Raw genomic sequence first — 17088 nt, forward strand, 5'->3', positions numbered from 1 at the left:
CAGCTCCAGGTGAGACAGGGCGGAGCGCAGCAGCAGGTAGACGACGATGTGATGACGATGAGGAAGTCCTCTGGACAGCATGGGAGGAAAGGACGACTGACACACACACACACACACACACACACACACACACACACACACACACACACACACACACACACACACACACACACACACACACACACACACACACACACACACACACACACAGGTGTTAGCGCAAGTTTAAACACTTAACACATTTAAATATTTAATTATTTGGATGTGTGTGTGTGTGTGTTTCTGTGTGTGTGTGTGTTTCTGTGTGTGTGTTTGAGTGAGTGTGTGTGTGTATATATGTGTGTGTGTTTCTGTGTGTGCGTGTGTGTTTCTGTGTGTGTGTGTGTGCGTGTCTCAGTGTGTGTGTGTATGTGTGTGTGCGTGTCTCAGTGTGTGTGTGTGTGTGCGTGTCTCAGTGTGTGTGTGTGTGTGTGTGTGTGTGTCTCACCTCCCACAGTCCCAGTACCTGTGCTGATCCTCCCTCTGGCTCCAGGTTCAGTCCCGTCTCCTCCCTCAGCTCCCTGACGCCTGCGTCCAGCAGCTAAACACAATCACAGGTTCACTCTGGAGCCACTTCCTGTTTCCTCCAGCCAGGAACAGGAAACAGGAAGTGACTTACTGTCTCGTCCGGCTCAAGATGGCCGCCTGGAGAGAAACAAAGCGGTGAGCGTCAACAAACAGGTCATTAAATCCAGAACGGATCAAATCTGAGCTGCTGAGTCCAAGTATTCAAAATACACTAAAGCCTACGTTTCCCATGATGCACCTGTGCCTTTAACAGCTTCAGTGTGTGTGTGTGTGTCTATGTCTGTGTGTGTGTGTCTGTCTCTGTGTGTGTGTGTGTGTGCGTGTGTGTTTGTCTCTTTGTGTGTGTGTGTGTGTGTGTGTGTCTGTCTGTGTGTGTGTGTTTGTGTGTGTGAGTGTTTGCGTGTCTGTGTGTGTGTCTGTCTGTCCCTGTGTGTGTGTGTGTGTGTGTGTGTGTGTGTGTGTGTGTGTCTGTGTCTGTCCCTGTGTGTGTGTGTGTGTGTGTGTGTCTGTCTGTGTGTGTGTGTTTGTGTGTGTGAGTGTTTGCGTGTCTGTGTGTGTGTCTGTCTGTCCCTGTGTCTGTGTGTGTGTGTGCATGCGTGTGTGTGTGTGTGTGTGTGTCTGTGTGTGTGTGTGTGTGTGTGTGTGTGTGTGTGTCTGTCTGTCCCTTTGTGTGTGTCTCTGTGTGTCTCTGTGTGTGTCTGTCCCTGTGTGTGTGTGTGTGTGTGTGTGTGTGTGTGTCTCAGACCTGGAGGAACCCACACGTTGGGAAAGATCCGGAGCTCCTTCGCGCGCCGCGTCAGCAGCACCCTCTGATTGGCCGTCTGCAGGATGATGGCCACGCCCACATCTACGCCGCGCTGCTGAACGTCCAATGGGATCGCAGCTGCCTCTGTGACGGACAGGTGTTTGAAGGGACAGAAGGCGGGTCTCTAGACGACGACACAGAGGGTAAAGACAGAGGTAGAGGGGTAAAGACAGAGGTAGAGGGTAAAGACAGAGGTAGAGGGGTAAAGACAGAGGTAGAGGGTAAAGACAGAGGTAGAGGGTTAAGACAGAGGTAGAGGGGTAAAGACAGAGGTAGGGGGTAAAGACAGAGGTAGAGGGTAAAGACAGAGGTAGAGGGGTAAAGACAGAGGTAGAGGGGTAAAGACAGAGGTAGAGGGTAAAGACAGAGGTAGAGGGTTAAGACAGAGGTAGAGGGGTAAAGACAGAGGTAGAGGGGTAAAGACAGAGGTAGAGGGTTAAGACAGAGGTAGAGGGGTAAAGACAGAGGGAGAGGGTAAAGACAGAGGTAGAGGGTAAAGACAGAGGTAGAGGGGTAAAGACAGAGGTAGAGGGTAAAGACAGAGGTAGGGGGTAAAGACAGAGGTAGAGGGGTAAAGACAGAGGTAGAGGGTAAAGACAGAGGTAGAGGGTAAAGACAAGAGGTAGAGGGTAAAGACAGAGGTAGAGGGGTAAAGACAGAGGTAGAGGGGTAAAGACAGAGGTAGAGGGGTAAAGACAGAGGTAGAGGGGTAAAGACAGAGGTAGAGGGTAAAGACAGAGGTAGAGGGGTAAAGACAGAGGTAGAGGGGTAAAGACAGAGGTAGAGGGGTAAAGACAGAGGTAGAGGGTAAAGACAGAGGTAGAGGGGTAAAGACAGAGGTAGAGGGTAAAGACAGAGGTAGAGGGTAAAGACAGAGGTAGAGGGTAAAGACAGAGGTAGAGGGGTAAAGACAGAGGTAGAGGGTAAAGACAGAGGTAGAGGGTAAAGACAGAGGTAGAGGGTAAAGACAGAGGTAGAGGGGTTAAGACAGAGGTAGAGGGTAAAGACAGAGGTAGAGGGTAAAGACAGAGGTAGAGGGTAAAGACAGAGGTAGAGGGGTAAAGACAGAGGTAGAGGGTAAAGACAGAGGTAGAGGGTAAAGACAGAGGTAGAGGGGTAAAGACAGAGGGAGAGGGTAAAGACAGAGGTAGAGGGTAAAGACAGAGGTAGAGGGGTAAAGACAGAGGTAGAGGGGTAAAGACAGAGGTAGAGGGGTAAAGACAGAGGTAGAGGGGTAAAGACAGAGGTAGAGGGTAAAGACAGAGGTAGAGGGTAAAGACAGAGGTAGAGGGGTAAAGACAGAGGTAGAGGGGTAAAGACAGAGGTAGAGGGGTAAAGACAGAGGTAGAGGGGTAAAGACAGAGGTAGAGGGGTAAAGACAGAGGTAGAGGGTAAAGACAGAGGTAGGGGGGTAAAGACAGAGGTAGAGGGTAAAGACAGAGGTAGAGGGTAAAGACAGAGGTAGGGGGTAAAGACAGAGGTAGAGGGGTAAAGACAGAGGTAGAGGGTAAAGACAGAGGTAGAGGGTAAAGACAGAGGTAGGGGGTAAAGACAGAGGTAGAGGGTAAAGACAGAGGTAGGGGGTAAAGACAGAGGTAGGGGGTAAAGACAGAGGTAGGGGGGTAAAGACAGAGGTAGGGGGGTAAAGACAGAGGTAGAGGGGTAAAGACAGAGGTAGAGGGTAAAGACAGAGGTAGAGGGTAAAGACAGAGGTAGAGGGGTAAAGACAGAGGTAGAGGGTAAAGACAGAGGTAGAGGGTAAAGACAGAGGTAGAGGGGTAAAGACAGAGGTAGAGGGTAAAGACAGAGGGTAAAGACAGAGGTAGAGGGTAAAGACAGAGGTAGAGGGGTAAAGACAGAGGTAGAGGGGTAAAGACAGAGGTAGAGGGTAAAGACAGAGGTAGAGGGGTAAAGACAGAGGTAGGGGGTAAAGACAGAGGTAGAGGGTAAAGACAGAGGTAGAGGGTAAAGACAGAGGTAGAGGGGTAAAGACAGAGGTAGAGGGGTAAAGACAGAGGTAGAGGGGTAAAGACAGAGGTAGAGGGGTAAAGACAGAGGTAGAGGGTAAAGGCAGAGGTACAGGGTAAAGACAGAGGTAGGGGGGTAAAAACAGAGGTAGGGGGTAAAGACAGAGGTAGAGGGGTAAAGACAGAGGTAGAGGGTAAAGACAGAGGTAGAGGGTAAAGACAGAGGTAGAGGGTAAAGACAGAGGTAGAGGGGTAAAGACAGAGGTAGAGGGTAAAGACAGAGGTAGAGGGTAAAGACAGAGGTAGGGGGTAAAGACAGAGGTAGAGGGTAAAGACAGAGGTAGAGGGGTAAAGACAGAGGTAGAGGGGTAAAGACAGAGGTAGAGGGTAAAGACAGAGGTAGAGGGTAAAGACAGAGGTAGAGGGGTAAAGACAGAGGTAGAGGGTAAAGACAGAGGTAGAGGGTAAATACAGAGGTAGGGGGGTAAAGACGGAGGTAGAGGGTAAATACAGAGGTAGAGGGGTAAAGACAGAGGTAGGGGGTAAAGACAGAGGTAGAGGGGTAAAGACAGAGGTAGAGGGGTAAAGACAGAGGTAGAGGGGTAAAGACAGAGGTAGAGGGTAAAGACAGAGGTAGAGGGGTAAAGACAGAGGTAGGGGGGTAAAGACAGAGGTAGAGGGGTAAAGACAGAGGTAGAGGGGTAAAGACAGAGGTAGAGGTTAAAGACAGAGGTAGAGGGGTAAAGACAGAGGTAGAGGGTAAAGACAGAGGTAGAGGGTAAAGACAGAGGTAGAGGGTAAAGACCGAGGTAGGGGGTAAAGACAGAGGTAGAGGGGTAAAGACAGGGGTAGAGGGTAAAGACAGAGGTAGAGGGTAAAGACAGAGGTAGAGGGTAAAGACAGAGGTAGGGGGGTAAAAACAGAGGTAGGGGGTAAAGACAGAGGTAGAGGGGTAAAGACAGAGGTAGAGGGGTAAAGACAGAGGTAGAGGGTAAAGACAGAGGTAGAGGGTAAAGACAGAGGTAGAGGGGTAAAGACAGAGGTAGAGGGTAAAGACAGAGGTAGAGGGGTAAAGACAGAGGTAGAGGGTAAAGACAGAGGTAGAGGGTAAAGACAGAGGTAGAGGGTAAAGACAGAGGTAGAGGGTAAAGACTAAGGTAGAGGGGTAAAGACAGAGGTAGAGGGTAAAGACAGAGGTAGAGGGTAAAGACAGAGGTAGGGGGTAAAGACAGAGGTAGAGGGTAAATACAGAGGTAGGGGGGTAAAGACGGAGGTAGAGGGTAAATACAGAGGTAGAGGGGTAAAGACAGAGGTAGGGGGTAAAGACAGAGGTAGAGGGGTAAAGACAGAGGTAGAGGGGTAAAGACAGAGGTAGAGGGGTAAAGACAGAGGTAGAGGGTAAAGACAGAGGTAGAGGGGTAAAGACAGAGGTAGAGGGGTAAAGACAGGGGTAGAGGGGTAAAGACAGAGGTAGAGGGTAAAGACAGAGGTAGAGGGGTAAAGACAGAGGTAGAGGGGTAAAGACAGAGGTAGAGGGGCAAAGACAGAGGTAGAGGGGTAAAGACAGAGGTAGAGGGTAAAGACAGAGGTAGAGGGGTAAAGACAGAGGTAGAGGGGTAAAGACAGAGGTAGAGGGTAAAGACAGAGGTAGAGGGGTAAAGACAGAGGTAGAGGGGTAAAGACAGAGGTAGAGGGTAAAGACAGAGGTAGAGGGTAAATACAGAGGTAGAGGGGTAAAGACAGAGGTAGAGGGTAAAGACAGAGGTAGAGGGGTAAAGACAGAGGTAGAGGGTAAAGACAGATGTAGAGGGTAAAGACAGAGGTAGAGGGGTAAAGACAGAGGTAGAGGGGTAAAGACAGAGGTAGAGGGTAAAGACAGAGGTAGAGGGTAAAGACAGAGGTAGAGGGGTAAAGACAGAGGTAGAGGGTAAAGACAGAGGTAGGGCGTAAAGACAGAGGTAGAGGGGTAAAGACAGAGGTAGAGGGTAAAGACAGAGGTAGAGGGGTAAAGACAGAGGTAGAGGGGTAAAGACAGAGGTAGAGGGTAAAGACAGAGGTAGAGGGTAAAGACAGAGGTAGAGGGGTAAAGACAGAGGTAGAGGGTAAAGACAGAGGTAGAGGGTAAAGACAGAGGGTAAAGACAGAGGTAGAGGGGTAAAGACAGAGGTAGAGGGTAAAGACAGAGGTAGAGGGTAAAGGCAGAGGTAGGGGGTAAAGACAGAGGTAGAGGGGTAAAGACAGAGGTAGAGGGGTAAAGACAGAGGTAGAGGGGTAAAGACAGAGGTAGAGGGTAAAGACAGAGGTAGAGGGGTAAAGACAGAGGTAGAGGGTAAAGACAGAGGTAGAGGGTAAAGACAGAGGTAGAGGGGTAAAGACAGAGGTAGAGGGGTAAAGACAGAGGTAGAGGGGTAAAGACAGCGGTAGAGGGTAAAGACAGAGGTAGAGGGTAAAGACAGAGGTAGAGGGGTAAAGACAGAGGTAGAGGGGTAAAGACAGAGGTAGGGGGTAAAGACAGAGGTAGAGGGTAAAGACAGAGGTAGGGGGGTAAAGACAGAGGTAGGGGGGTAAAGACAGAGGTAGGGGGGTAAAGACAGAGGTAGAGGGGTAAAGACAGAGGTAGAGGGTAAAGACAGAGGTAGAGGGGTAAAGACAGAGGTAGCGGGTAAAGACAGAGGTAGAGGGTAAAGACAGAGGTAGAGGGGTAAAGACAGAGGTAGGGGGTAAAGACAGAGGTAGAGGGTAAAGACAGAGGTAGAGGGGTAAAGACAGAGGTAGAGGGGTAAAGACAGAGGTAGCGGGTAAAGACAGAGGTAGAGGGTAAAGACAGAGGTAGAGGGGTAAAGACAGAGGTAGGGGGTAAAGACAGAGGTAGAGGGTAAAGACAGAGGTAGAGGGTAATGACAGAGGTAGGGGGTAAAGACAGAGGTAGAGGGGTAAAGACAGAGGTAGGGGGTAAAGACAGAGGTAGAGGGTAAAGACAGAGGTAGAGGGTAATGACAGAGGTAGAGGGGTAAAGACAGAGGTAGAGGGTAAAGACAGAGGTAGAGGGGTAAAGACAGAGGTAGAGGGTAAAGACAGAGGTAGAGGGTAATGACAGAGGTAGAGGGGTAAAGACAGAGGTAGAGGGGTAAAGACAGAGGTAGGGGGTAAAGACAGAGGTAGAGGGGTAAAGACAGAGGTAGAGGGGTAAAGACAGAGGTAGGGGGTAAAGACAGAGGTAGAGGGTAAAGACAGAGGTAGAGGGTAAAGACAGAGGTAGAGGGGTAAAGACGGAGGTAGAGGGTAAAGACAGATGTAGAGGGTAATGACAGAGGTAGAGGGGTAAAGACAGAGGTAGAGGGTAAAGACAGAGGTAGAGGGTAAAGACAGAGGTAGAGGGGTAAAGACAGAGGTAGAGGGGATAAAGACAGAGGTAGAGGGTAAAGACAGAGGTAGAGGGTAAAGACAGAGGTAGGGGGTAAAGACAGAGGTAGAGGGGTAAAGACAGAGGTAGAGGGGTAAAGACAGAGGTAGAGGGGATAAAGACAGAGGTAGAGGGTAAAGACAGAGGTAGAGGGTAAAGACAGAGGTAGAGGGTAAAGACAGAGGTAGAGGGTAAAGACAGAGGTAGAGGGTAAAGACAGAGGTAGAGGGGTAAAGACAGAGGTAGAGGGTAAAGACAGAGGTAGAGGGGTAAAGACAGAGGTAGAGGGTAAAGACAGAGGTAGAGGGTAAAGACAGAGGTAGAGGGGTAAAGACAGAGGTAGAGGGGATAAAGACAGAGGTAGAGGGTAAAGACAGAGGTAGAGGGTAAAGACAGAGGTAGAGGGTAAAGACAGAGGTAGAGGGTAAAGACAGAGGTAGAGGGGTAAAGACAGAGGTAGAGGGGGTAAAGACAGAGGTAGGGGGTAAAGACAGAGGTAGAGGGTAAAGACAGAGGTAGAGGGGTAAAGACAGAGGTAGAGGGGTAAAGACAGAGGTAGAGGGTAAAGACAGAGGTAGAGGGTAAAGACAGAGGTAGGGGGTAAAGACAGAGGTAGAGGGGTAAAGACAGAGGTAGAGGGTAAAGACAGAGGTAGAGGGGTAAAGACAGAGGTAGAGGGTAAAGACAGAGGTAGAGGGTAAAGACAGAGGCAGAGGGTAAAGACAGAGGTAGAGGGGTAAAGACAGAGGTAGAGGGGTAAAGACAGAGGTAGAGGGTAAAGACAGAGGTAGAGGGTAAAGACAGAGGTAGAGGGGTAAAGACAGAGGTAGAGGGTAAAGACAGAGGTAGAGGGTAAAGACAGAGGTAGGGGGTAAAGACAGAGGTAGAGGGGTAAAGACAGAGGTAGAGGGTAAAGACAGAGGTAGAGGGTAAAGACAGAGGTAGAGGGGTAAAGACAGAGGTAGAGGGGTAAAGACAGAGGTAGAGGGTAAAGACAGAGGTAGAGGGGTAAAGACAGAGGTAGAGGGTAAAGACAGAGGTAGAGGGTAAAGACAGAGGTAGAGGGTAAAGACAGAGGTAGAGGGGTAAAGACAGAGGTAGAGGGTAAAGACAGAGGTAGAGGGTAAAGACAGAGGCAGAGGGTAAAGACAGAGGTAGAGGGTAAAGACAGAGGCAGAGGGTAAAGACAGAGGTAGAGGGTAAAGACAGAGGTAGGGGGTAAAGACAGAGGTAGAGGGGTAAAGACAGAGGTAGAGGGTAAAGACAGAGGTAGAGGGTAAAGACAGAGGTAGAGGGGTAAAGACAGAGGTAGAGGGTAAAGACAGAGGTAGAGGGTAAAGACAGAGGTAGGGGGTAAAGACAGAGGTAGAGGGGTAAAGACAGAGGTAGAGGGTAAAGACAGAGGTAGAGGGTAAAGACAGAGGTAGAGGGGTAAAGACAGAGGTAGAGGGGTAAAGACAGAGGTAGAGGGTAAAGACAGAGGTAGAGGGGTAAAGACAGAGGTAGAGGGTAAAGACAGAGGTAGAGGGTAAAGACAGAGGTAGAGGGTAAAGACAGAGGTAGAGGGGTAAAGACAGAGGTAGAGGGTAAAGACAGAGGTAGAGGGTAAAGACAGAGGTAGAGGGGTAAAGACAGAGGTAGAGGGTAAAGACAGAGGTAGAGGGTAAAGACAGAGGTAGAGGGTAAAGACAGAGGTAGAGGGGTAAAGACAGAGGTAGAGGGTAAAGACAGAGGTAGAGGGGTAAAGACAGAGGTAGAGGGGTAAAGACAGATGTAGAGGGGTAAAGACAGAGGTAGAGGGGTAAAGACAGAGGTAGAGGGTAAAGACAGAGGTAGAGGGTAAAGACAGAGGTAGAGGGGTAAAGACAGAGGTAGAGGGTAAAGACAGAGGTAGAGGGGTAAAGACAGAGGTAGAGGGGTAAAGACAGAGGTAGAGGGTAAAGACAGAGGTAGAGGGTAAAGACAGAGGTAGAGGGTAAAGACAGAGGTAGAGGGGTAAAGACAGAGGTAGAGGGTAAAGACAGAGGTAGAGGGGTAAAGACAGAGGTAGAGGGGTAAAGACAGATGTAGAGGGGTAAAGACAGAGGTAGAGGGGTAAAGACAGAGGTAGAGGGTAAAGACAGAGGTAGAGGGTAAAGACAGAGGTAGAGGGGTAAAGACAGAGGTAGAGGGTAAAGACAGAGGTAGAGGGGTAAAGACAGAGGTAGGGGGTAAAGACAGAGGTAGAGGGTAAAGACAGAGGTAGAGGGTAAAGACAGAGGTAGAGGGGTAAAGACAGAGGTAGAGGGTAAAGACAGAGGTAGAGGGTAAAGACAGAGGTAGAGGGGTAAAGACAGAGGTAGAGGGTAAAGACAGAGGTAGAGGGTAAAGACAGAGGTAGAGGGGTAAAGACAGAGGTAGAGGGTAAAGACAGAGGTAGAGGGTAAAGACAGAGGTAGAGGGGTAAAGACAGAGGTAGAGGGGTAAAGACAGAGGTAGAGAGTAAAGACAGAGGTAGAGGGGTAAAGACAGAAGTAGAGGGTAAAGACAGAGGTAGAGGGTAAAGACAGAGGTAGAGGAGTAAAGACAGAGGTAGAGGAGTAGAGACAGAGGTAGAGGGTAAAGACAGAGGTAGAGGGTAAAGACAGAGGTAGAGGGGTAAAGACAGAGGTAGAGGGTAAAGACAGAGGTAGAGGGTAAAGACAGAGGTAGAGGGTAAAGACAGAGGTAGAGGGTAAAGACAGAGGTAGAGGGTAAAGACAGAGGTAGAGGGTAAAGACAGAGGTAGAGGGGTAAAGACAGAGGTAGAGGGGTAAAGACAGAGGTAGAGGGTAAAGACAGAGGTAGAGGGGTAAAGACAGAGGTAGAGGGGTAAAGACAGAGGTAGAGGGGCAGTTGTGACCTTCAGGGGCGTCCCTCGACCTTCGTCTGCTCCGTAAAGAACAAACTGGTTTTCCTCCAGAGAGAAGTTCACCTGCACCTCGTCGCCTCCGCCGGCGTCGCTGAAGAGACCCGTGACACTCTGCACACAAGAGAACAGACGTGTTTCTGCTCAAACACACATTTCTCCTCAAACGTCCCTTTCCCGGGCCTCATTAACCAGCTCTAACTGGGGGATCCTGAGGCGTTCCCAGGCCAGTGTGGAGATCTAATCTCTGCACCTGGTCCTGGGTCTTCCCCGAGGCCTCCTCCCAGCTGGACGTGCCTGGAACACCTCCCTAGGGAGGCGCCCAGGGTTCATCCAGACCAGATGATCCTGAACCACCTCAACTGGCTCCTTTCAACGCAAAGGAGCAGCGGCTCTACTCCGAGTTCCTCACGGATGCTGAACTTCTCCCCCTCTCTCTAAGGGAGACTCCAGACCCCCTCCTGAGGAAACACACTTCACACGCTTGGACCTGGACCTGGTTCTTTGGGTCCTGACCTGGACCTGGTTCTTTGGGTCCTGACCCAGCTTTCAGGACCACAGGTGAGGGTAGGAACCAGGACTGAGGGTAGATCCAGAGCTTTGTCTTCCTCAGCTCTCTTTTCATCACAACGGTGCGGTAGAGCGACTGCAGCTCCGCCCCCGCTGCTCCGATTCTCCGGACAGAGTGCCCCCCTGGAGGAGGCCGACCACCACCAGGAACGACTACGACTCACTGCCGAGGATCCGGACTCAGCTCTCTCTTTGGGGGTACAGAGACTGGACGGCCCTCAGAAGTGACCCCCTCACCCCAGACTCCCCCAGCGCCTCCCACAGTATCTCCAGGGACCCGGTCATGGGCCTTCTCCAGATCCACAAAGCACATGTAGACCGGATGGGCACACTCCCAGACCCCCTCCAGGATCCTGGAGAGTGCAGAGCTGGTCCTGGTCCAGGTCCAGGACTGGATCCACCTGGTTCCTCTTCAGTCTGAGGTTCTACAGGACCAACCTCCTTTCCAGCACCTTGGAGTCGACTTCACCAGGGAGGCTGAGGAGTGTGATCCCCCTGGAACTGGCTCACACCCTCTGGTCCCCCTTTCTGAACAGGAACCACCACCCCGGTCTGCCACTCCCTCGGCTCTGTGTGGAGGTGAGCCCCCCCAGATCCAGACTGTGTGTGGAGGTGAGCCCCCCCAGATCCAGACTGTGTGTGGAGGTGACCCCCCCCAGATCCAGACTGTGTGTGGAGGTGAGCCCCCCCAGATCCAGACTGTGTATGGAGGTGACCCCCCCCCACAGATCCAGACTGTGTGTGGAGGTGAGCCCCCCCAGATCCAGACTGTGTGTGGAGGTGAGCCCCCCCAGATCCAGACTGTGTGTGGAGGTGAGCCCCCCCAGATCCAGACTGTGTGTGGAGGTGAGCCCCCCCAGATCCAGACTGTGTGTGGAGGTGAGCCCCCCCAGATCTAACTGGGAGCTCCACCTCCCTCACAAGCTCCGGCTCCTTCCCCCACAGAGAGGAGACGCTCCACGTCCCCAGAGCCTCTGCTGCCCGGGTCTGGACCCTCCAGGCCCCTCACCCTCACTGCCCCCCCCCCCCCCCGTGCAGCAGCGCCCCGACCCCAGAGCATATAAATATAATTGTGTATATAAAGTGTCAGATCTTTATTAAAGGTAATAATAAGTTACATAAATATATAAATATGATAAAGTGAGTGACCTGGAGGAATGTTTCTTTATTAAAGGTAATAATAACATATATATATATATAAATATATATAAACATGATAAAGTGAGTGACCTGGAGGAACGGCGCTCGTTGTGCAGCAGCTCCTTCTTTCAGAACATGAACCAGGATCCTCCGAACTCTGTCCATGACGTCCAGACCTGCACCACAGGGACCAGCACATGTTTATATTATTAATATTATTATTAATATTTATTTATCCATGACGCCCAGACCTGCACCACAGAGACCAACAACATGTTTATATTATTATTATTATTAATATTTATTTATCCATGACGCCCAGACCTGCACCACAGAGACCAACATGTTTATTTACATATTTATATTATTTTTTCTTTATTTAATACTCCACAACTTTCTGATACTGAACATGATCTTTATTTACATATTTATATTATTATTATTATTTATTTATTGTTCAACAATTGTCTGATACTGAACATGTTTATTAAGATTTTTTTATTTAATTATTTAAAAGCTCAAAAATGACACTGACCAATGTTTATTTTCGTATTTATTTGATTTTATTTCAAAGGTCAAAAACTGTCTGATACTGAAAATGATGTTTATTATTTAAATATTGTCTTTCTTTATTTAAAAGTTATTAAATCTGCTGAACTTAAGTTTGAGTCAAAGTTCATTTACTATCAAACAGGAGCCGTTAGCATCATGCTAACACGCTAACTGTTAGCTAACACGCTAACTTTAAGGTAACGGTTTATTTAACGGTTATAAAATGTTAATTATATTTTGGCGGGAACAAAAACCGTTTCCGTTTTTACTTCCGCAGCTTTATAAGTTCACTTCCGGTCTGAAACGGTTGAAATAAACACGGTAAAACGGTGGAAACGGTGGAAACGATGGAACCGCAGCTCACAGCGGGAGAAACCTACCGGCAGAGAGCAGCCAGCAACAGCTGACGTCACCGGTGTGCGCCCGGGTAACAACTTCCGCACCACTTCAAAATAAGAGCATGAAACCTTCAGGAACTCCGCTTTTTAAAAAAAAATTAAATGTATTATTTAAAACAACTTGATTTAAAAATAAAATAAACTTATAGGAAAATTCTTAATAATACAAACGTGAATATAAGAACAAAAGACACGAGAGAGAAGAATAAATAAAAATAAGTAAAATAAAAAGTGTCAATAATAAAAAATAAAATAAAGTTTAAATAAAAAGCTTCTTTCTTGATCCTCTTTATTAAAAACAATAAAACACAGATTCTTATCGGTGAATTTGCGTTTATGGATGTGTTGTTTTTCTATTATAATAATTAATTACAATTATGATTAATAATATTAATCATCTGGTCTGGATGAACCCTGGGCGCCTCCCTAGGGAGGTGTTCCAGGCACGTCCAGCTGGGAGGAGGCCTCGGGGAAGACCCAGGACCAGGTGGAGAGATTAGATCTCCACACTGGCCTGGGAACGCCTCAGGATCCCCCAGTTAGAGCTGGTTAATGAGGCCCGGGAAAGGGAAGTTTGGGGTCCCTGCTGGAGCTGCTGCCCCTGAGACCTGATCCAGGATCAGAGGCTGGAGCTGCTGCCCCTGAGACCTGATCCAGGACCAGAGGCTGGAGCTGCTGCCCCTGAGACCTGATCCAGGATCAGAGGCTGGAGCTGCTGCCCCCGAGACCTGATCCAGGATCAGAGGCTGGAGCTGCTGCCCCTGAGACCTGATCCAGGATCAGAGGCTGGAGCTGCTGCCCCTGAGACCTGATCCAGGATCAGAGGCTGGAGCTGCTGCCCCTGAGACCTGATCCAGGATCAGAGGCTGGAGCTGCTGCCCCTGAGACCTGATCCAGGACCAGAGGCTGGAGCTGCTGCCCCTGAGACTCTGGATCAGAGTCTTCTTTAAAACTTTCTCTTTAAATGTTTTAACTGGAAAATTTTAAACATCAGTAAAATAAATAAATGAATGGGAAATTAAAAAGTAAATGAACAGGAAATTAATAAAAAGGTAAATAAATAAATAAAAAAGCTCCTTAAAACAAATATTAACGCCAAATTTGATGTATTAAAGTAATTGGTGCATTTTAAGACGTGTTCATTTATGATTCATGTTTATTTAATATCTTATTTTTGATTCACAGGAGAAAATGAACTAAAATCACTTTAATCTGTAACAAAGATTCAAACGTGTGAATAAAATAAAGAATATTAATAAAAAACAAACATTTGTTTCTTGAAAACTTGTTTTTATTACAGGACAGAAAAATAAAAAGATCTCATCACAGAAAGTTTGTTTTAAACGCGTTTGGATTAAAAACAAAAGTATTTCTACAGAAAAGATGGAAAAAATATAAAATATATAAAATTTATTACAAAAACCTTTATTGTCTTGACTTGAACACGACGTCGATCACGTGGATAAAAAAGAGATTTATGGATTAAAATAAGAAAATATTTCTGATATTTAAGAAGATCGACACGTTTCCAGTGTTTTCAATGATCGGTTATTAATATATAAAGTTATTAATCTGATTATTAATCTGTGTGATTCTGATTCAAACGTCACTGGAAATGAAAAACCTCAGATTTCTTCTTCCTTCGTTCAAAGTTCGGATCAAATCTGAAGTTTGTGTTCGAACGTTTTCATGTTTCACTTTGTTTTAAGTTTTAATCCTCAGATTAAATTTTAACCTGATGATTAAAACTTAATCTGGGGATTAAAACGTGTCAGGGTGCAGATCAGAGACAGAAGCAGGAATCATTCATTCATTCATGTGTCGATGACGTCATCATTACGACGTAATAAAGACGTAGTGATGACGTAATAATGACGTCATCACTACGTCTTTATTACGTCTTTATCACGTCACGAGCTTCTTCAGCTGTTTGACACTTTTGTTTGATTATAAATGTTTTTTTAAGCTTCATCAGCTTCAGTAAAACATCACAATTGTAAATTTCAATATCGACGCTAAAACAGGAAAAACATGATCATCAGGAACCGAACACACCTGGAGACGTTTCACACACACGTGAAGAACCGACGGCAGAAGGTCGGATTCGTTCTGAACGAGCCGTCAATAAAAGTTCAAACATGAGCAGAAAATTATTATTTTTATAAAAATGGATTAATTTGATTAAAGGTGTTAAAATAATGAAGGAATATTTCACCCAATCACAAAACAACTACAAAGAGACACAAAACAACTACAAAGAGACACAAAACAACCACAAAGAGACACAAAACGACTACAAAGAGACACAAAACAACCACAAAGAGACACAAAACAACTACAAAGAGACTCAAAACAACCACAAAGAGACACAAAACGACTACAAAGAGACACAAAACAACCACAAAGAGACACAAAACAACTACAAAGAGACACAAAACAACTACAAAGAGACACAAAACAACTACAAAGAGACACAAAACAACCACAAAGAGACACAAAACAACTACAAAGAGACACAAAACAACTACAAAGAGACTCAAAACAACTACAAAGAGACACAAAACAACTACAAAGAGACAAAACAACCACAAAGAGACACAAAATAACTACAAAGAGACACAAAACAACCACAAAGAGACACAAAACAACTACAAAGGGACACAAAACAACCACAAAGACACACAAAACAACCACAAAGAGACACAAAACAACCACAAAGAGACACAAAACAACTACAAAGAGACATAAAACAAACACAAAGAGACACAAAACAACTACAAAGAGACACAAAACAACCACAAAGAGACACAAAACAACCACAAAGAGACAAAACAACCACAAAGAGACACAAAACAACCACAAAGAGACACAAAACAACCACAAAGAGACACAAAACAACTACAAACAGACACAAAACAACCACAAAGAGACACAAAACAACTACAAAGACACAAAACAACTACAAAGAGACACAAAACAACTACAAAGAGACACAAAACAACCACAAAGAGACACAAAACAACCACAAAGAGACACAAAACAACCACAAAGAGACACAAAACAACCACAAAGAGACACAAAACAACCACAAAGAGACACAAAACAACTACAAACAGACACAAAACAACCACAAAGAGACACAAAACAACCACAAAGACACAAAACAACCACAAAGAGACACAAAACAACTACAAAGACACAAAAAAACCACAAAGAGACACAAAACAACTACAAAGAGACACAGAACAACTACAAAGAGACACAAAACAACTACAAAGAGACACAAAACAACTACAAAGAGACACAAAACAAGCACAAAGAGACACAAAACAACCACAAAGAGACACAAAACAACTACAAAGAGACATAAAACAAACACAAAGAGACACAAAACAACTACAAAGAGACACAAAACAACCACAAAGAGACACAAAACAACTACAAAGAGACACAAAACAACTACAAAGAGACACAAAACAACATCAAAGAGACACAAAACCACTACAAAGAGACACAAAACAACCACAAAGAGACACAAAACTACTACAAAGAGACACAAAACAACCACAAAGAGACACAAAACAACTACAAAGAGACACAAAACAACTACAAAGAGACACAAAACAACCACAAAGAGACACAAAACAACTACAAAGAGACACAAAACAACCACAAAGAGACACAAAACAACAACAAAGAGACACAAAACAACCACAAAGACACAAAACAACTACAAAGAGACACAAAACAACCACAAAGAGACACAAAACAACTACAAAGAGACACAAAACAACCACAAAGAGACACAAAACAACTACAAAGAGACACAAAACAACCACAAAGAGACACAAAACAACTACAAAGAGACACAAAACAACAACAAAGAGACACAAAACAACTACAAAGAGACACAAAACAACCACAAAGAGACACAAAACAACTACAAAGAGACACAAAACAACTACAAAGAGACACAAAACAACTACAAAGAGACACAAAATAACTACAAAGAGACACAAAACAACCACAAAGAGACACAAAACAACTACAAAGAGACACAAAACAACCACAAAGAGACACAAAACAACAACAAAGAGACACAAAACGACTACAAAGAGACACAAAACAACCACAAAGAGACACGAAACAACCACAAAGAGACACAAAACAACCACAAAGAGACACAAAACAACTACAAAGAGACAAAATAACCACAAAGAGACACAAAACAACTACAAAGAGACACAAAACAACCACAAAGAGACACAAACTACTACAAAGAGACACAAAACAGCTACAAAGAGACACAAACGTGTTTGGTGAAGAATTCCTTTAAATCATTTTGAGCATTAACAGTAAAAAAAACAATCAACTTCAAACGAATCACAGATTTAAATCATTATTTATAATCAGAAACAAAACAGAATCATTTCCTTCATCAAAGTATTTTAAAAAAACAAAAAGATTAAAAACGATAAAAAAAATTAAAAATTAAAAATGAAACGACACAAAAACAAAAGACTGAAGAACATTAAACATCAGACACGTGGAGGCGACGAGAGGAAGAAGAAGGGATTGGTCCAGAGAGGTCAGGGGTCAGAGGTTAAAGGTCAGAGGTTAAAGGTCAGAGGTTAAAGGTCAGAGGTCAAACGTCAGAGGTCAGACAAGTGGGCTCCGTGTTTGCGTCACTACGCGATCTGTACCGGAAACCTCTCCTACGCAAAGAAGGAAATCAGGAGACGCAGCGTCAGACGCCAAACTCCCCGTAGGGAGGAGGGTCGGGTGGAGGACGGGTCCAA

The 17088-nt window shown here is 45.9% G+C and overlaps 1 protein-coding gene across 1 annotated transcript in view; it reads right to left on the minus strand.

Annotated features, from left to right (window-relative positions):
* Positions 1-12280, minus strand: part of LOC310950057 (nucleoside diphosphate-linked moiety X motif 17-like) — a gene marked incomplete at its 3' end in the record, with an annotated part of 13500 nt that extends 1220 nt beyond the window's left edge. Inside the window, exons 1-7 of the mRNA XM_083917721.1 lie at positions 12272-12280; positions 11430-11515; positions 9624-9743; positions 1313-1496; positions 659-684; positions 488-580; positions 5-96 (exon numbers count right to left, since the gene is read on the minus strand). Of these exons, the coding sequence (XP_083773847.1) occupies positions 5-96; positions 488-580; positions 659-684; positions 1313-1496; positions 9624-9743; positions 11430-11504 (590 nt within the window). The 5' untranslated portion in view covers positions 11505-11515; positions 12272-12280. The remainder of the gene's footprint in view (positions 1-4; positions 97-487; positions 581-658; positions 685-1312; positions 1497-9623; positions 9744-11429; positions 11516-12271) is intronic.
* Positions 12281-17088: the final 4808 nt, after the last annotated feature.

The sequence above is a fragment of the Echiichthys vipera genome, assembly GCF_963691815.1.
Source record: "Echiichthys vipera genome assembly, chromosome: 8".
In the NCBI taxonomy this organism is placed as follows: Eukaryota; Metazoa; Chordata; class Actinopteri; order Perciformes; family Trachinidae; genus Echiichthys; species Echiichthys vipera.